This window comes from Macrobrachium rosenbergii, chromosome 23 (assembly GCF_040412425.1).
Source record: "Macrobrachium rosenbergii isolate ZJJX-2024 chromosome 23, ASM4041242v1, whole genome shotgun sequence".
In the NCBI taxonomy this organism is placed as follows: domain Eukaryota; kingdom Metazoa; phylum Arthropoda; class Malacostraca; order Decapoda; family Palaemonidae; genus Macrobrachium; species Macrobrachium rosenbergii.
Window position 1 is genome coordinate 36,999,047 of NC_089763.1, and position 20,422 is coordinate 37,019,468.

Sequence of the window (20,422 nt, forward strand, 5' to 3'; positions counted from 1 at the left end):
CGAAATAAACAGGCATTTATAATCTATATAAGGAGTGAGGTTTCTTTGTATATATAAGCATTCAGGTGTACACTATTCAAGAAATAGTTTGCCTTTTTATCACAGTAAGCCTACGATATGGGAAACCTTGATTTCAGCCAATCGAGAGCTATCGAAGCGTATCGCCACATCTACCTAAAACCTACGTTGTTGAGTGGGCATATGGAATGAAATTTACTTTTGTTGTGTATTAAGTTGACATAAACGCAGTTTTCTACACAAACAGTGTATTCAAAGTTCAAGATTATTATGTTTCAGACAAATTAATTTCAAAATAAAAATGACAGTTTTAAAAAGTCATTTTGTTTAATATGCCTCCAAATCACTCAAATCACTTCCATATTTGACTGAAAATGTTAGCTAACACAAGTGGATACATTAATGACACGACAAATTTTCTAGTAATTTGATGTTATTTTTCAAATATAATTCTGAATTTTACAGGATGCCATGACTCAGGTATGTGTTCCCAAAATAAAGGATACTGTACCAAGAGCCAGTGCAAACACGATACAGAAGTAGAGGCGGAATGGGGGTGTGGTGGTCCTGATTGTAGATGTTGTGTTCCTAAACCAGGTTTGTTTAACTGGAAGAGTTTTAAAAACTGAGAATCCAATATAACAGGTAGCCCTCTCTCTCTCTCTCTCTCTCTCTCTCTCTCTCTCTCTCTCTCTCTCTCTCTCTCTCTCTCTCTCTCTCTCTCTCTCTCTCTCAGGAAATATATACAGTATCTTTAGACTACTGAAAAAGGAATTAATCTTCTTTTGGTAATGTTCAGGACTTATTTTCTATGCTGAAAATCTTATCCCTATGTTAATTAAAATCTGCTGAAGACTGTTTTGGTGTAGAATTATTCTATAAAATAAAAAATATTTTTAATACTTATGAGTACAGTCAGTAATTTATCTTATCATGTATAATGTAGAAAAAAACTGACTTGCATTTCCTGTACAGAGTGTACGGAGTTGGAAGTATGCACATACTCTGGAGGTAAATGTAGCAGCAAGAGTCATTGTATGGAAAATGAAAAAGTAATTGCTGACGGATGTTCTGGCACAGGGTGCGTGTGTTGTGCTCCTGAAGATGGTTAGTATCATGTTTTGTTGTATGTACAAATGATTCGCTGGCTGCTTTCGAGGTATATTTATTATATACTTAAAGGAAAATCAGTTTTATAATATTTTAAATCATTTACCAGGTAGAAAGTACTGAAATAGTCATGTAGCATAACTGACAAATATTATGCTTTTTATAGTGCAGAATTCAAAGGTTTATACATTTGTCAACAAATAAATTTCAAACAAATGAGAAAAAATTGTCTTAGGATGAACCTAGCATTCAAGGAAACCAGAATCCCCGTGAAGTGAGGATGCAGTCTCTGACAGTGAAGCTTTCAGGTTCATAAAAGCAAGCTGACACACTCCATTGTAAGAAAATTTTCTCGGCATTGTGGAGGTTGAAAGTCCCAGGGGTGAAGTAGAAGCATCTTCAGTAAAGGGTTTCTGTGATATGTGTGTACCATTGAGAAAACATCTATCACACTCCCCAGCAGGACAGGACGATTTAATGATGACTTGGAATGATTTAGCCAGGTGAACAAACTAACTTTGGATATGAAAACTGGAAGTTCTTGAACCAAATACTATACTTCCAATTTTCTCCAAAGGGCTTGTCTGCTGATAGGGAAGTTGATGGTCAAATTGACAACTCCCATGACTTTTAAAACCTGTGCATCAGTTTTGAACAAGATTATGATTGTGGCTTTTTGGGGTCTAAAGGTTAAGATGGAAATCCACCTGCTGCAACAAGGTTGGAGTCCACTTGTTAATAATTGAAGGAAATAAACTCACTGAAAACTTTTCTGTTAGCGTTTGGTGTTGAGATTATGGAGGGAAAGTTAAAGCTGTACAATAGGACGATTTTTATTGGGCACTGACTAAATACCCTTGTTTGGTGATCCTCTATCCATGCAGAATATTGTTTCAATAGATACTGTCAAGGTAAACTTCTCCCTAGTTACCACATCTTGCATTTAGAAAGGCATCCCAGCTTAGAAATAGACAACAGACAAACATTCTAAAGAGAGGATGGATGAATGGCCCAGTGAAGAGCCTTTCCTCTGACCTCAGTTCCACTAACCCACATAAATGGGTGACTTCTGGGCAGACTAATTGCAACCAAACTTGTTCGAGAATTATGGTGAGGGATTGCGGAAAAAATCTTCTGATACCTACTATATTCATCAAGAAGGAATCCAATAATGTGAATGAAGGTGAAACTCATCCTGAATGCAGATGTGCCAGAAAAGTAGAAGAGAGTAAAATCAGTGAAAGACCAGGGAACAGATCTTTCCCATGGGTACTGAGACAAGTTTTGTAATGTCCAGAGAACTGGCCCCAGTTGGTACATCATCCAATAAAGAGCAGCAGGAACTGCTGGAAGGGACAGTCACCAGAAAGGGATCAATCACTATTATGTAAAGAGGACACTGACTTACCCTCTCAAGTTCAAGTCAGCAGGAAGCTTCCTTTCACCTATCTAAGCGTGAATTCACACCAGTGTGATCAGGAGAGGGCTGATCAAAAGCAGTTGGCTAAGGACATTTAGACTGAGGCACTTGGAAAGAGCAGAAGATACAAAGGCAGGGGTGGACCCAGGCCAAAAATTGGACGCAGCAGGCAACTAGAGTGGAGGAACTGCACACCCTTACTAGTCATCTTCAAGTCAGCAGCAGAAGCAGCCAATGGTTATGGGTACAAATGAGGCTGCAGGTAGGACAGGCAGAGTGAGACAACATCAAGGACAGCAGACATGACCTATAGTTACAGTACAGTTGGTATTCCACTACCAAGACTTGTGTAGATGACACAGTTTCACTAGTCTGGAGATTGAAAACCTGAAATGTGCTGCCACTTGATGGTGTGTATATGCTATTCAGTATTCAAAAGTGAAGCTGGTCATGTCAGTATTTCAGACTCGGGTCAAGCTTTCCATTTTGGAAGAAATTAGAATACTATGAGATCTGGGAATTTAATAAGATTCAACACAATGGCACTGCAAATTCAGACATTTTAACCCGTTAAAATTAAAAATTTCAGCCTGTCCACCATCATCTGAGTGCTTGGTAGCTGGTGGGACTTGCAGGAAGAGGGAATGTTCTCCAAATGAAGATGAAACGGACACATACTGCTCTGGACAAGACTGTAAATGCTGTGTGCCTAAAAGTTAGTTGAATCGTGTTTCTTTAGACTGATTCACTCTTCATTACAGATTATATATAAGCAGGTCTTCTTCTTCTTCTTTCAACCTTATTAGTCTCACTGTATAGCAGGGTTGGCCGCTCGAGTCAACTTTCTCCACCTATTTCTATTCCTTGCACCTTCCTCCTCCAGTCCCATCTCACCCATATTCTTCCTCACCACATCCATCCATTTGATCCGCTGCTGCCCCGCACTCCTCCTCCCCATCACTGGCATATTCTCAGCTCTCTTGATTGGTTCCACCTCCTCTATTCTTATTACATGGCCATAGTATCTCAGACGAGCTGCCATAGCCTTCTTCTTTACATTACATATACCACACATTCTTGTTATATCTTGATTCTCCCTCCTTTCAAGTAGTGATATTCCAGCAATCCATCTCACCATCCTCATCTCGGTTCTTTCCAACAGTCCCTCCTCTTTCCTCCGCAGTGCCCAAGTCTCTGCCCCACATAATAGTATGAGCCTGACAACTGTCTTATAAATCTTCATTTCGAGTCTTAGTGGCATTTTCTTGTCTAAACAACTCCAATTACTTACCCTCCATTTTTGCCACACTTCTCTCAGTCTGTCTCACTGCTTTCTCGGCACCTCCCTCCTCTGTTATTATTGATCCTAAGTAGTTAAACTCACTGTTCTGTTTTAGCACTGAACCATCTTCCACGTGAATGTTTATTTCTTCATGTCCTTCTTTACTACTAATCATTAGCTCTGTCTTTCCAATGTTCACTTTCAATCCTTTCTTTTCTAGGGCTCCTTTCCATGCTAAAAACCTTTCTTGCAGTTCTTCTTCTTGTGTCTGCTGTAATGACTAAACCATCAGCAAACATCAGTTCCCACAGTTCTTCGGTGTTCCTTAATTCTGACGTCAAAGTGTCTATAATGACGAGGAACAATAATAGACTCAGAGCTGATCCCTGATGGAGGCCAACCTCCACAAGGAATGCCTCAGTCTCCCCATACTTTGTCTGCACAGTGATTCTTGCTCCCTCATACATCATCTTCACTAACATTAACAACTTCTCTGGTACTCCTCTTTTTCTCAAACACCAATAAACTACTCTTCTTGGTACCCTGTCATACACCTTTTCAAGATCCACAAAACACATGTAACTCGCCTGTTTCCTTCCAAATACTTCTCTTGGACTTGTCTTACTATAAAAATGGCATCCACTGTCCTCTTTCCTTTCATAAACCCAAACTGCTGCTATTGCATATCTATCAAATCTCTCAACCTTCCTTCTACTATTCTTTCTAGTAACTTGAATACATGCTCAAAAGCTTTATTACTCTGTAGTTCCCACAGTTTAACATGTTTCCTTTTTGTTTATACATTTTAATCATCCGACTATCGTTCCAGTCCCTTGGCATTTCCTCTACATCCAAGATCTTTTCCAATAGTGTGGGCACCCACTCTTTGCCTAGATTTCCCAAAGCTTTAATCATTTCTATTGTTACCTCTGATTTTCCTGCAGCTTTATTTATTTTTCCTTTCTTTACAGCATTCTCAACGCCACTCTCTCTGATGTTTGCTGGAGGAGCATTTTCCAGTTCTTCAGACTCACTCTCATTGTTTAATAGTTTTGAAAAATATTCTTTCCATCTTCTACTGACCTCTTCTTCCTCAATTAAGATGTTTCCATTTTCATCTTTAATAATTCCTTCCTTTCCTACATCCTAATTCCTGCCTTTCATACATCCTGCCTGTCATTTCTTTTTGCTTCTGCAATTCTTGTAGATTATCTTTTCTCCCTCTGGTGTTCCCATCATCTCATACCACTCTCTCTTGGCTTCTCCCTTTGCAGTCGCTACCATTCCCTTTGTTTCCCGCTTTGTCCATCTATACTCCTCTCTTGTTTGGTAGTTGTTATCTTCTTCCCATCCTCTTCTAGCTCTTTTCCTTCACAGCTGTTTGAACCTCTTGATTCCACCACCATGTTTCTCTTTCCTGTTGCTGCTTACCACTTGTCCTCCCACACACCTCTGCTGCTGCTGGAACCACAATCTCTTTCATGTCATCCCATATCTCTTCAGGCGATTCTGACATTCCATTTACGTTTCTCTCTTCTCTGGCTCTTTCCACTTTACTTCTGAACTCGCTTGCCTTCCCCTTCAGCTTCCAAGTTTTGATCCTCCTATTCCTGGCTGGTGCTTTTCTTTTCCTTATTGCTTTCATCCTAAAATCTGCTCCCACCAGTTTATGTTGAGCTACAATAGATTCATTTCGAATAGCCTTACAATCCATAATGATTTTCTTGTCTTCCTTCTTAACCAAAACATAATCAGTTTGTCTCATTTTGTCCACTTTTGTATGTTACCTGATAACTTCTCCTTTTCTCAAACTGTGTATTCAAAGACTACCAGATTCATAGCTTCTGCTAATTCCAACAATCTATCACCTTCCTGGTTTCTTCTTCCAAAAAGCTCCTCCTCCATGTCTTCCTTCAAAGCCATCAGAACTCTCACCTACATGGGCATACATGTCTCCAGATAACACTAATAGTTCACTTCTTGGAATTCTTTCTATATATATTTCTTCTAATTTACCTCTAAATTCCTCCTTTCCTTCACTACTCCCTTGTTGAGGGGCGTATGTTGAGATGATATGCCATACTCTCTTATCTTTCGAAAAGTTTAAGCCCCATGACCCTGTCACTGATATCTGGACCTCTGTGACATTCTCCTGCAGATCTGGATGGAGAATAATTCCTACCCCATATCTCCTTGTATCTTCACCTATCTAGTAAACTTTATATCCTTCTCCAAGCTTCCTTGCACTTTTCCCCTTCCATTTAGTCTCTTATATACACAGAATCATAATTTCCCTTCTCTGCATGACATCAGCCAACTATCTTCCCTTTCCTGTGAGGCTACCAACCTTCTAATTTCCAATTCTCATCTTTCCTTTCTTTTTCGAATCCTTTCTCCTCACTAACTTCCTTAGCCGCCGTGACTTCTGTGGTACCCTTTGCATATTTCTCATTGCTGTCATGGGATACTGCAGAGCGTCGCTTACGGGGTATGCCCTAGCCCTATTGTATTCCATTATTGACTCGAGATTCATTACTTAGTTTTTGCCACTGTTTTCATACTCGATTGGCTAGACCAGGCAGCAACTCTTGCCATTTATCTGGGCTTAAGACTGGCAGCAAGTTGGACTGGCTTGTCTCCCCACTGGCTGGTGGTTTATAAGTAAGTATTTCATATCAAATTAGTCAAAACAGCACAAGTTCACAATTTATACAAGCTTTAATTCTATTTTACTAAATTTTACTAAATCTTAAACTCCAGTAAATTATTAAAATGTTAACATTTTATTTCCTTGTTGATAGAATCGTGCACATCCACTACAAAATGCACTAAGAAAGGTGGTTTTTGTGGGAACAAAGAACAGTGTAAAAACGGACAATTTTCAGAGAAATATTGTGAAAAAGGCTGTGGATGCTGCATCACAGGAGGTAATTATATGATAAAAGATAACTGTAATAAGTAGGTATAGTGGACTCTTAAAAGTTTTCGTCCTCATTACAAGTCTGAAAGGATTCTCATGGTTAATGTTTTATATTATAATAAAGCCAAGTCATCTCCCACGTTTATTCAGTAAGTGGAACTGTCCTGTTTCATCATATACACAATGTGATGAATCTTATGAATGAATTCATTTCATTATTGCACTTTAAAACTATTCCAGGTCCATCTGAATGTAAACCCAAATCAAAATGTAAGAAAGTATATGGAATGAATCTTATGAATGAATTCATTTCATTATTGCACTTTAAAACTATTCCAGGTCCATCTGAATGTAAACCCAAATCAAAATGTAAGAAAGTATATGGAAAATGCAAGTCTAAGTGTAAAGGCAAGGAAAAGGAGTTACCCAAAGGATGCAAAGGCAAAAATTGCAAATGTTGCTATAAAGCATTAACTTGTCCATCATCTCATAAATGTACTAAGAAGGGTGGATACTGCAGTGGTAAAGAAAGCTGCAAGGGTGGTAAATTTACGAAGAAATACTGCAAAGGTGGCAAAGGATGTGGTTGTTGTATAAGTAAGTATTATTTCAGCTAAAGTTTTTACATGCAATACATATATATGCTCATGAAAGGCTGACTGGCTGCTTTTACAGGCATCAGAAATATAGTTATTGGCAATAAACAAACATGTTTTGTGAGGATAGGATCATATTATTTACTACACCAAAATTATTACTTGCTAAATTATTACACTGCTATTATTACATTGCAGCTCTTGGCTCTGCAAAAATTAGAGTGCATTACAGTATATGATTGTTCTACTTTATTAGAAGGTAGATGTAACAACAATAGATGATGGAGAAAATTTACTTTCCATACTTTTCTCAATACCAGCTGGAGGACCACCATCATGCAGCCCTAAGAAGAAATGCTCAAAAAGAGGAGGCTTATGTAAATCGCATTGTCGTAAAGATGAAACTGAAATTAGCAAAGGTTGTATAGGGAATTGCAAGTGCTGCATTAAACAGAAAGGAGTTTGTCCGATTACAAATAAATGCAAGAAGGAGGGAGGTACTTGTTGCCAGGAGCATGAATGTTCAGGTGGAGATTTCATGGAGCACTTGTGCGATCCTGGGTGCGGCTGTTGCTTGGGTAAGTCATTTGTCAGTTTTCTTGTTACCTATCTATAATGTGTATTCCTTGTTTTCATCAAATACATACACATGCTATTGTATATGAACAATTAAACCGAGAGTATGAGGAAAAAAACAAACAAGCTGTGATTTGCGACAGTATTTAAGAAAAATGGAGGGCACAGCATAGATACATGTAGAGGAACTTTTTCTTTCTTTAATCTTTAGCTGAAAACCTTTATGGATACAAGCAGTCCCCAGTTTACGATGGGGGTTCCGTTCCTACGCCGCGTTGTAAGCCGAAAATCGTCGTAAGCCGAAAAATTGTCGAAAATCGACAAAAATCCTAAGAAAACCTTACTTTTAATGATGTGGGTGTATTAAAAACGATGTCAACTGCATTTTTATTGTTTTGCATAAAAAACTCAGATTTTGATTATTCTTCCGTTTCGTAGCCATATTTCTTCTGTCGGATTGGCGTCATAACCCTGGAGCATGCGTCGTTAACCAGGAAATAATTTCTGATGAATATATTTGAAAAGGTCAAAACCTCGGAACGTCGTTAGCCAGACCCATCGTAACCCGGGTACTGCCTGTATAGGCAACAGAAAATGAACCCAAGAGGGCTCCAAAGGGAAATCACAATGCAAAGAGAGAGACAGGTTATAGAAAACGTGATAAATAAATAAATGTGGGAATAGAAAATGAAACCAATACAACTGAAACTCAGGAGACGTTAGCTAGCTTAAATATTAGGAGATCAGATGATTCTACAACTCCACTGTGCAAACTATTACACATTTTAGTTGTAGCCAAGATAAAACCCCTCGCAAAATGAGTATGAAACCTGATACTAGAAAACAACACATTGCAGCAGCAGCCTGCCTAGCGTTGTGAACAAAAATAGCTATGTCAGGCAAAGAAAAGTGCAGATGATGTTTATCAATGAAAATTTTATGCATGATACATAATAGAATTCACTTGATCTCTATACCACAAGTCAACATTAGGAGCTGGCAAAATAAACTTGACCAATGACATAACTCTACCCAAGAGTTTCAGATGAGAATTAGCACTCTAATACCACAGTGGGGAAGAGTACTCCAGACAAGGAAGAAAGAAAAGTTAAAACCATTAGATATAATAGCTTCATCCTGAAACAATGTAAAACATTTCTGGAAGATACCAACTTTTTGAAAAACTGAGGAACAAATATTGCATATATGCTCAAAAGTCAAATTCTTATCAGGGTAACACAATTGGAAAAGGCAATCAGTTTGTTCTCCATACCTTGCCACATGTCACTAGTGTAGATAATAAATAGCAAAGGTCCAAAAACAATACCTTGAGAAACACCTGAAATGACATTACTATAGTTACTATACTGGCCATACTATAGTTACTATACTGGCCATCAACACAGGCCCTTTGGGTTCTGCCTATCAAAAATTTATTTAAAATACTAATAAAGATCCACCAAACCCCAATAATCTTAGCTTGTAGATTAGTGTGCCATGACTCACACAGTCAAAGGTTGCCCTCATCAAGAGAACTCTTTATGGCTATAGATATAGACAAGAGTGCGTCACACGTACCAACACCTTTACAAAGCCCAAACATGTGAAACTGAAATCGGCCTATATTTTGAAGGGCATGAGGGAGAAATTAGTCCCTTAGGTAATGCAGCAATGCTTTCCTTCCTCCAGACAGAAGGAAAACTTGGAAGTCCAACTAGTAGTGATCTTAGGAGCAATGAAATCAGCAGCAGTCTTTTTGAAAAAGATGGGAAAGATCCTGGTACGGTCTATGGTTGCCATAACTTTCTAAGCCCAGAAGCAAAGTTTTGACTTCTCTAGACCTGAAAGCCATTGAGCACAGTTTAGCCTCTGGAAAGCATGACTAAGACAACACCAAGAACTCACCACATTTTTTGCTCAAAAAGACATGGGCCAAAAGTTCTTGCCTTCTGTTTAGGGCAATATACTACAGTTCCATCAGCTCTTAGAAGGGAAGGCATGCTTGAATCAACTCCAAAGAGTGATGACTTGAGGGCACACCACTACTGTTGGTCATCACCACTGGAGATCAAGATCTTCACACCCTCATTATAAGCTTTCTAAGCTCTCCCATCAACAACCTGAGTCTGACTTCTGAGCTCAATGAAACTGTGCCATAAAAAGTCTGACTGTTACTCCATATGTGATAAGCTGCTTGATTTTCATGGTAGGCAAGCTTACATGCAGCATCAAACCATGGCTTAACTTTAAGATGAAACTTGAAAATTTTTGAAGGAATTCTTCTCTGAATGATAGTCTTAAGGTGATCATTTAAACACTCAGTACTATTCAGGCTTTGATAAATATCACTCGACCTGAGCTTAAGATCACGAATACCATTCAAATTGGCCTGGGGTTTAAAGTACTGTATACCTTTCTTGAAAGGCTAAAATCAGGAACAATCTGATCAATCTCCTCATTAACTTTTAATCAAACAACGCTCAGATGAATCCACCGGTGAACCTACTTCATAATAGCAATCCAGATGGCTGCCAGATTGGTGTGTGGGTTCATTTATTAACTTCTCACAACCAGAGGTAATGGAAAAATCTGAAGCAGCAACACCATGATTAACTGTGGCAGTAACTGAGCTCAGCCATTCACTGTGATGAGCATTGTAAGCACCAACAAAAATGAAACAAACCTTGGTGACAGCTTCCTGAACTGCTGCCATTTTCGTAAGCAAGCAGCCATAAAATGTCATCTAAATCTGGTTTCCTATAGCTACCAAATTCACGAAGATTTATTAGTTTTCCACAGCCTTTAACCACTTTTATTTTAAGACATCCACACTCATACAGTGGTATATGAGACATGGAGAAACATTGTCTAATACACAGGGCCATTCCACTGACCCTCGGAATGGTCATGACGCCTGAGTAAAATGGGCTTCATAAACCCTGGAATCAGTAGTCCTGAAATTTTTTGCTAATACGAGGATAAGAAAAAAGATATAGAATTATATTTTCCTTGTGAATGACTACTCATTTAACCACTGATTCATTTTCGTTGAATCAAATTATTGGCTTTGAAAATAAGTTGTTATTGCAAGTGTTTCACACCAGATACACAATGAAGTAGATGCTAGCCTCAAAAGAGACCCGGGTCAGGTCAACAAGAGGTGATGTCTTTCGGATATGATGTCTTTAGGACGTGAGGTTCAGCTTTGTCAAAACCAGCACTCCCACTGTACAATGACAGTATGTAATAGACATACAAACTGATACCGTATAAGAATGCTAGGTACTGTAGAGAAAGGGTTTCTGTACATACAGAAGGCCACATTCTTCAGATGTGTTCTACCTCTGCTGGAATATGATAAATCATAGATGTCAACAGCATCCAGGAGCATCATCTTATCGATAAATTCCCCAAGTGATAATATCCCTTTTTTGACAATAATATTATCACTGAGATCATTCAAAGACTTTTTCCTCTGCAGTCTTTGCTATTTCAGCAGGGAATTCATACCTTTGTTTCCCGTGTCCAGGCTTCTTGTGTTCGTGCCTGTGTTTTGCACCATGTCAGCATTAATTTTGTTAGATTCCACAATGTAGTCTTCTTTGGAAAGTTATGGTAATTTAGTCACTTTATTTTATTTAATGAACTATTACATTTTGAAAACTTGCTTATTATTGCTTTAAAAAGCCATTATTAGTGTAAGCTTCAACTTGGTTTCACTGTATGGGTCAGGATAGGCCTGTAAGTAGAACAACCACATCCAAAGCAACCAAAACTGCTTTTATAGTTACTGTAACAAGTTAAGTTTCATATATAACACTTTGAACCTGGAAGCACATGTCATTAAAGCAATTATAACTAAGATGTATCTTATATTAAACATATATTCAGTACCAACTCCTCAGCAAGGTTTAATAAAACAGTATAGTTTATAGTTTTAAGGAGAGGCGAACATTTTCATATTGCCAAAGATGACTCCAAAATGAAACATAGCAATTCTTTATCTGGTAGTGTGAATTACTGTTTAATATTTGCAAATCTGCAAAGAGTGTCTTTTTGGAAGTGACCATCATAGGAGAAACATTTTACCATTACCAAATTACTTTATATAATATTTTCAAGGCACAGACAATGTTTGTAATCTTGTTCTCTCCAATTTATTGGTGATAGTGTGTTTTCTGTCATTGGTATATACTTACAAGTAAGGAAATTAACTCAAGATATTTGTTGTAATTACAGGTGTAGTCCGGTACGATGCAGATAACAAGGGAAGTGTGACGAATACTACTGAAGAGGCTTCTTTACGAATGAAAGAAAATAAAAAGAATGTCAAAGGCAAGAAGAGTGGAAAAACTGTAGGAAATGAAGCAGCAGGGAGAAGAGGTAAAGAACAGGGACTTAAAGGCAAAAAGGAGGGTCTTAAAGGCAAAACGAAGGGTCTTAAAGGCAAAAAGAAGGGTCTTAAAGGCAAAAAGAAGGATCTTAAAGGCAAAAAGAAGGATCTTAAAGGCAAAAAGAAGGATCTTAAAGGCAAAAAGGGTCTTAAAAGCAAAAAGAAGGGTCTTAAAAGCAAAAAGAAGGGTCTTAAAGGCAAAATGAAGGGCCTTAAAGGCAAAATGAAGGGCCTTAAAGGCAAAATGAAGGGCCTTAAAGGCAAAAAGAAGGGCCTTAAAGGCAAAAAGAATGGTCTTAAAGGCAAAAAGAATGGTCTTAAAGGAAAAAAGAAGGGACTTAAAGGCAAAAAGAATGGTCTTAAAGGAAAAAAGAATAGCCTTGGAGGAAAAAAGAAGAACCTTGAAGGTAAAAATAAGGATCCTGGAGGAAAAGAGAATAGCCTTAAAGGCAAAAAGGCCCTTAAAGGCAAAAAGGCCCTTAAAGGCAAAAAGGCCCTTAAAGGCAAAAAGGCCCTTAAAGGCAAAAGGAAGGGTCTTGAAGGCAAAAAGGCCATTAAAGGCAAAAGGAAGGGCCTTGGAGGAAAAAAGAAGGGCCTTCATGGCAAGAAGAGCCCCAAAGGCAAAAAGAGCCCCAAAGGTAAAAAGGGCCTCAAAGGTAAAAAGGGCCTGAAAGGTAAAAAGGGCCTGAAAGGTAAAGAGAAGGGCCTGAAAGGCAAAGAGAAGGGCCCTAAGGGCAAAAAGAAGGGCCCTAAGGACATAAAGAAAAACCAAGAAGGAACAATGGTCACCAGGAGTAAAAAGAAGATTCCTCAAGGTAAAAAGAATGGCAGTAGTGGTAAAAAAAGCATAGCTGGTAAAAAGAAACGCACAAATGGTCATAAGAAGGGTGCAACTGGTAAAAAGAACAACATTCGAGGACAAAAAAATGACCTTGAAGGTCCAAAGGAAAAAGGAAAAACTGACACAAAGAGAAACAATGACGAGAAGGTAAAGAAAAATGCTACACCTTCGACATAATTTCATTCAACTGAATTAGAGGCAAAAAGAAGATGGAAAGGAAGGAAAATAAGAGCTGATACAACTGAGGGGAGGAACAACCTCGTCAGGAGAGCAAGATGACAGAAAAGAAAAACTGCATGACTAAGACTACAGCCAAGAACAGTGAATCTTCCCCTCATTAAAGATTTAGTATTTAGATGAATTAAGTAAAATATTTAGAAATTGCTTTTCCTAATGTCTTAATATGCCATAAATATAGTAATGTGTTTTACTCTGGTTAGTTATCTCTCCAGCTTACATTTTTGTTGTGTGTTATGATGCTGATTCTTGTCTGTTGAAGTGTGATGTGTATTTATTTTATTTGTTAATTTAAACTGTTAATTTAATCTTTTTGTTTTAGTGTGAATAGCTCTAGTAAATGCATCTGAAAAATAAAAAGTTTTCATTTCCTATATCATGTGAAAAACTTATTATATGAACTCTTATCAGCTAGAAAATATTAGCTAAGGGAACAAATCATAAATACTAAGCTGAATAATGTGAAATGACATGGAATAAGGCTACTAAGAAAGTGAAAGCTCCTAGAGTATTACATGCAATGATAAAATTATGTTTGAAAATGCCATGAATTACAAAATGGTGTAAGTGCGTTTCCTGAAAAAAATAAAGCTGAAAATTTAGAGGTACAAAATTTTAAAAATTTATATAAACTTCATTTTAGTTATTGTTTCAGTGTTAGCAGTAATGCAATTCCTCTTAAAAGTACATGAAAAAGTCTCCTTGTAGCTGGGTGCTGTGCAGCTATGGGAATTCATGCACTCCTATTCACTCAGTTAACAGAGATGGAAGAAAGGTATTCTGAGTAAAATGAAATGAGAAAAAGGCACTCCCAGTAAACTAAAAGGGGAGGAAGGCATTCCCACAAAACTGATATGGGAAGGAAGGCACTCCCAGTAAACTGGGATGGGAGGAAAGCATTCCCACAAACTAATATGGAAGGAAGTAACTCCCAGTAAATTGGGGTTTGGATGAGGCACTCTCTGTAACTGAGATAGGAGGAAGACACTTCCAGTAAACTGAGATATGAGGAAGACATCCCCAGTAAACTTAGATATGAGGAAGACATGCACAGTAAATTTTGATGAGACAAAGGCATTCCCACAAAACAGATATGGGGTGAAGGCACTTCCAGTAAACTGATGTTTGTATTTATGAACACTAGTTATTATATATATCCCAATATTCATTGTCTTGAATATTCCCGGACTTGGCAGTTTTGTTTAAAGGTAAGAAGGATGTAATCTGATGACACGTGCCACTGGAAACTGCAGTTACCAATCCATCACCTTCCGCATATTTTGTGTAATCTTGAAATGTGGCAGAGTCGTTCACACGCCAGAGATGATAAAATCTTTGTGCAATTGACACATTTTTATAAAAGATGAGTTTTGTGTTATAAAACCTCAGTTTTTTTCATTACAGCCCATCAATCATAATATGTCTGAGTGACCCAGAGTGCTGCATATGCCTGTAAGATACATGAGAGAATTGGGGGACTTTTTAAATCAGAACCAAGAGTTGTTCACTGTGGGCATGAAACCATAGTATAAAGCAAGGCATTTGTATCTAGAAGTGTCTTCAGGGATACACAAACACACCCCTATCATTCATATGACTTATAATAACCCTTGAGGTCTAACATCTGAGGGTTTGCAATGAATGAAAATGAAATTATGAAAAGGTGGAAAATGAAGAATAATCCCAATGTCTTAAAGGCCCAAAGGTTATACCTGGCCAGACATGATTACTGGACCAAATAACACAATTCCAAAAATTTTCAGTGATATCTTTAAACCCTTTGATAATTTTTAAGAATGTCCTCATAGTCTCGGTCCTTGAGATTCTGACGACATCAAATGACACGGCCAAACACTTTTGGCGAACTTCAACATGTCATTTTGATATTTTCTTTCCTCCCAGTTTTCAATGTAGTATGCTACAATAAAGTACGGACATTCAGCTTCAAAACAGTGTGAGCTTCCGGACTTAACCAACACAAACTTAAGAGTAAGATAGCCTAATGTGACCCTTTGTATATCAGTCTTCATTTTCACTATGCAACACTGATCATCTCCATATTTCTCCATTTTTCATTAAAATAACATGAAGGGAAAAATGTTGGTTGAAAGGACAATCCTCCAGACTTTACTAATATCTAATATTTTACATACAAATATGTTAAAGAAAACTAATATACCCGGCAATTAAGCAATCAGTACGTATTCGTGAGTTAACTTTTAAAGTATTACAACCTTTCAACCAGTTTTACACACACACACACACACACACACACACACACAAATTTTCTGTTAAACTGTTAACTTCACCAAAACAATACGCCAGGAATCTTACATAGAAAACTAGGATAGCCACTTGCTTTCATAGAAAACGTAAAAACGAGTTTTTCAAGGTAGACTACAATGGTCAATGATGACACTCGGCAACGTACCTTGAAACTCTTCCACGTGTAGATCTTCTTCGTACATCATCAATAAACGTAAGCGGGATGAACAGTGATATCAAAGGCGATATGCCTGTTACTATCACTGTATAATCTTTACTCCAACCCTGTGCGTAGTCACTGTATAATGTCATCATGAACCGGTCTTTCAATTTCAGTCAACATACCTGGAATAGAATTTTGGTGTCATGGTCAAAAGATTTCCATCCATCTGTCCGGCAGTTTAACCTTATCATCCTAAGAATAGCAACGGATACAGATTTTAAATTCTTCATACTAGTTCCTTAATCTCTTATGGTTGGTCTTCAATTTCTCAGAATCTGCGTGGAAATTACCTCTTGTTGTTATTTTGACAAATAGCCTTACCAAAATCAACGGGGCATTAGTTTCCAGGCACGGGTAAAACATTAGTAAAACGTAAATGAATACATGTAAATTGGCATAAAAGGGAAAACTTTAAAATAATAACCGTTAAGAACGGTCTCCTTCAGATCACACCGTCGTAGCTACTAACGTGGGATTTTAGCCTATATATATATATATATATATATATATATATATATATATATATATTGTATAGTATGTATATATATATATATATGTGAATTTATATACATATATATATATATGTATATATAATTTATATAAATATATATATATATATATATATATATATATATATATATATATATATATATATATATACATACATATATATATATATATATATATATATATATATATATATATATATATATATATATATATATATATATATATATGTGTGTGTGTGTGTGTATGTGTGTGTATTTTGTACTTACGCATTAACACGTCATATACACCTGTGTATAAGCAAGTGAATATATACAGTATTTTTCACACTTATTCCAGAATTTCGCCTACCCCATGAACTTCAGTTTCAGTGCCAGCAAAAACTCGTTTATTTTACTCAGGGTGTTCTATATTGAACAAACGCTAAATTTAAGCTAGCTTTATCACATTTTAAGAGAATCAGCAATTACTGCTTGAGTATGTCATAATTATGAAAGTAATCACGGACGTGAGAAAGATGCTGATTACAGAACAAAGGTAACAAAATGATATCCAAAATATGAAAGATAAACGTTATCTACAATAATAATAATAATAATAATAATAATAATAATAATAATAATAATAATAATAATAATAAGTGGAAGTACAATGCTGTAAAATAAAATGGGTGGTGAATGTAAAGCGAAATGGCTGATATTTGCAGATGACGGTGCTGACTGGCGATAGTGAAGAGAAACTCCACACTACTAAATGAGTTCGAAAGTAGTTTCAAAAGGGTAAAGTTGTGAGTAAATGTGTCAAGAGCAAGGCGGTGTTTTGTGGAAACCAGGAAGACAGAGCAATGGTAAAAACAAGTAAAATAAATCCAAATACCAATGACAAAACTAAATATAATCGCATACCAGGCAAATCCCAAATCGTATATTTTATAAGACTCACATAACAAATGCAACACGAAATATGAAGAGAACGCTTAAAAGTTCACACGACTACGAAGAAATATATGAGCTTTTGAGTCGAGAAACATGCCAAGTGCCATTTTTAAAATATAATACATTAAATTAAAAAATACTTTGGCCCAGGATGGCGCTTGGCATGTTTCTCGCCTGATAGACTCATATGTAAAATCTAAACCGGAAAAAAATTATTCAACAAAATGACCATACCGGAAATCGGGAACCTTTTTTTTTTTTTAACAGATTAAAAGACAGCGCATTTATTTCAAACAAATGGGACAAACACACACACACACACACACACAAACCACCGTAACCCTGCGACAACCCGCCCTCTGGAATGCTTCATTACTGAGGCGCAACCCGTCCTTCATATTTTCCCGATTTTACTTGAAAAAAAAAAAAAAAAAAAAAAAAAAAAAAACTCACTCTCTCTCGACGTGGCTTCGTTTTTTCGGGCAGGTTGCCTTTTCATTTTGAAATACAGTTTTCTTTTATAAGGAAAGGGCATATCTTGAAAGATCATTGTTAAAAGTAGTGTTCTTAAAAGGAAATTGGAGAAAGAGTGATATATATATATAATATATATATATATATATATATATATATATATATATATATATATATATATATATATATATATATATATATATATATACATATATTATACATATATATATACATATACATACACACATATATAAATACATATATATACAGTATATACATGCTTAAAAAATCACAATAAATGCACGTGACTTCGGTGTATAAGCGAATCCCACAGGAAAATGACATGCTGAAGTTCAGTACCAAGCGCTTTCACATTTATAAACGACGTGAAAGCGCTTGGTACCTGAACTTCTGCTTGTCATTTTCCAGTGGGATTCGCTTATACAGTATATACATAAACATATACATGTATATATATGTAAATATATGTATATGTATATATATATTATATATACAGTATATACATACATATATATATACATATATGTATTCCAAACAACACAAATTCACGGTATACGAAGTTATTACTTTCACAGAGGACCCTCAGTAATGCCGAAGGTTCAAAAGAGGAGATTAATAATTTCCAAGCTTTCAGAGCCTCCTATGTCTCCCTCTTCTAAGATGGTTCCTTGAAGATGGAGGCAGACGAGCCTCTGAAAGCTTGGAAACAAAGAATCTTCTCTTTTCAGTCCTCTGTGAAAGTAATAACTTTGTACGCAGTAAATTTGTGTTATTTCCAATATATATATACATACACACACACACACACACACACATATATATATATATATATATATATATATATATATATATATATATATATATATATATATATATATATATATATATACACATATATATATATATATATATATATATATATATATATATATATATATATATATATATATATGTCACTCAATGTTATGCGGTTTAGGTCCTACGGCATGAGTATCTCGCCAGGGAACGAAAATGTAAATACTTTCTTCGGTCAATTAAATGAACTGGGGCCACGGATAACATTCACTACGGAAACGGGCAATGACTATAGCGTGCTGCCTTCGGATTGTCTAACAGAGGTAACAATGGTATTAAATCCAGTGTACAAAGACAACCTACTAAATTCTGCTTAAGTTCATGCTTCAGCCATTGGAATACAGTAAATCAATGTATTTTCACATCCATGTTTTTAAGAGCATTACGTGTATGTTGCCGTGAATATATTGGTGATGACGCAGATATAATTAGGAATATAATAAGTTAAAATACCACGATCTTGTAACACCCAATACGTCAAGAGTGGCATAAACTTTCTGGTAATACCAACAGATAAACTTTATATATACAGCCTGTTTGTAACGCCATATAATCATTTCAAACTTTACAGTACACTCAAAAGTTTAACGTGTCGTCATTTTTATACAATTTATGTCCACTAACAAAATTGAATGAATACACTTAAAGAATTTTCCTGTCATCACTAAAGGGTTTGTATATTACGTAGGCTATATGATCGCGCATAGACTCACATCGTATTTGAAAAGGTGTAGTTCGAACGAAATTTTATCAGTTGTCTCTGGTGGGTCGAGAAGTTGGGTTAATCTCACTGGCTTGCAAGGTGTGAAATTTGCCTTTTGGGGCAAAGCCTCAAGTACTTTGGAAGTACCTAGGTTCCCCTCTCTTTTGAGCGATCCGATGTGAGGGAGATATCTGTTCATAATATTGATTATAATTTTGTCAAAGAGAGAGAGAGAGAGAGAGAAGAGAGAGAGAGAGAGAGAGAGAGAGAGAGAGAGAGAGAGAGAGAGAGAGAGCTCAAAACAAAATAATCACACTTAGTATGGAAATGATTGAGAAATTATCATATATACATATACATATATATATATATATTACAATAAATAAATAAATATATATATATATATATATATATATATATATATATATATATATATATATATAATAAAAATATATTTATTATAAAAATTTATTAGAGAGAGAGAGAGAGAGAGAGAGAGAGAGAGAGAGAGAGAGAGAGAGAGAGAGAGGGGGTCCACTATGAAGCACCACCTTTCTAAAAGTTGGAGTGTACTGTCGTCCTCGAGTGGGGAGACGAATCTGTGCCTCAGCATGTGTCGTCTCTTAATCACCTAACAACCACTCGAGAGCGGATCGGTTAAGTGGCGACGAAAAACACAAAAAAAAAAAAAAAAAAGTGCGTGAACGAGATACGACCTCCTTTTTCTAACCTAATTTCTTTTATTGCTTTTTTATCTTTTTTTTTTTTTTGTTTTCCGCAATCCACGTTATACACGAGGTCGTTGTTTTGCAAAAAGGGATAAAACTTTTGAAAGAGCACTTTTTTTCATTCTCTCTCTCTCTCTCTCTCTCTCTCTCTCTCTCTCTCTCTCTCTCTCTCTCTCTCTCGCTCTCTCGGAATCGAAATGGAATATAGAATTCTGGCCCAAGGCCAAGGGCTGGAACCTATGAGGTCATTCAGCGCTGCAATGGAAACATAGTAAAAAGGTTTGGAGGGTGCAACAGGTGGAAAACCTCGCAGTTGCA

At 36.5% G+C, this 20,422-nt stretch overlaps 1 protein-coding gene and 1 long non-coding RNA gene across 2 annotated transcripts in view; one reads left to right on the forward strand and one right to left on the reverse strand.

Annotated features, from left to right (window-relative positions):
• The window catches only part of LOC136851505 (uncharacterized), a 48,703-nt gene that overhangs the window by 11,267 nt on the left and 17,014 nt on the right, over nucleotides 1–20,422 (reverse strand). Inside the window, exon 2 of the long non-coding RNA XR_010856899.1 lies at nucleotides 15,825–16,003. This is a non-coding gene — a long non-coding RNA (uncharacterized lncRNA). The remainder of the gene's footprint in view (nucleotides 1–15,824; nucleotides 16,004–20,422) is intronic.
• Nucleotides 487–13,734, forward strand: LOC136851504 (axoneme-associated protein mst101(2)-like). The gene is made up of 6 exons (XM_067125640.1): nucleotides 487–615; nucleotides 994–1,125; nucleotides 3,138–3,263; nucleotides 7,090–7,347; nucleotides 7,667–7,924; nucleotides 12,162–13,734. Exons 1-6 carry the CDS (start codon nucleotides 501–503, stop codon nucleotides 13,331–13,333), a joined length of 2,061 nt encoding a protein of 686 aa, XP_066981741.1. The 5' UTR covers nucleotides 487–500; the 3' UTR covers nucleotides 13,334–13,734.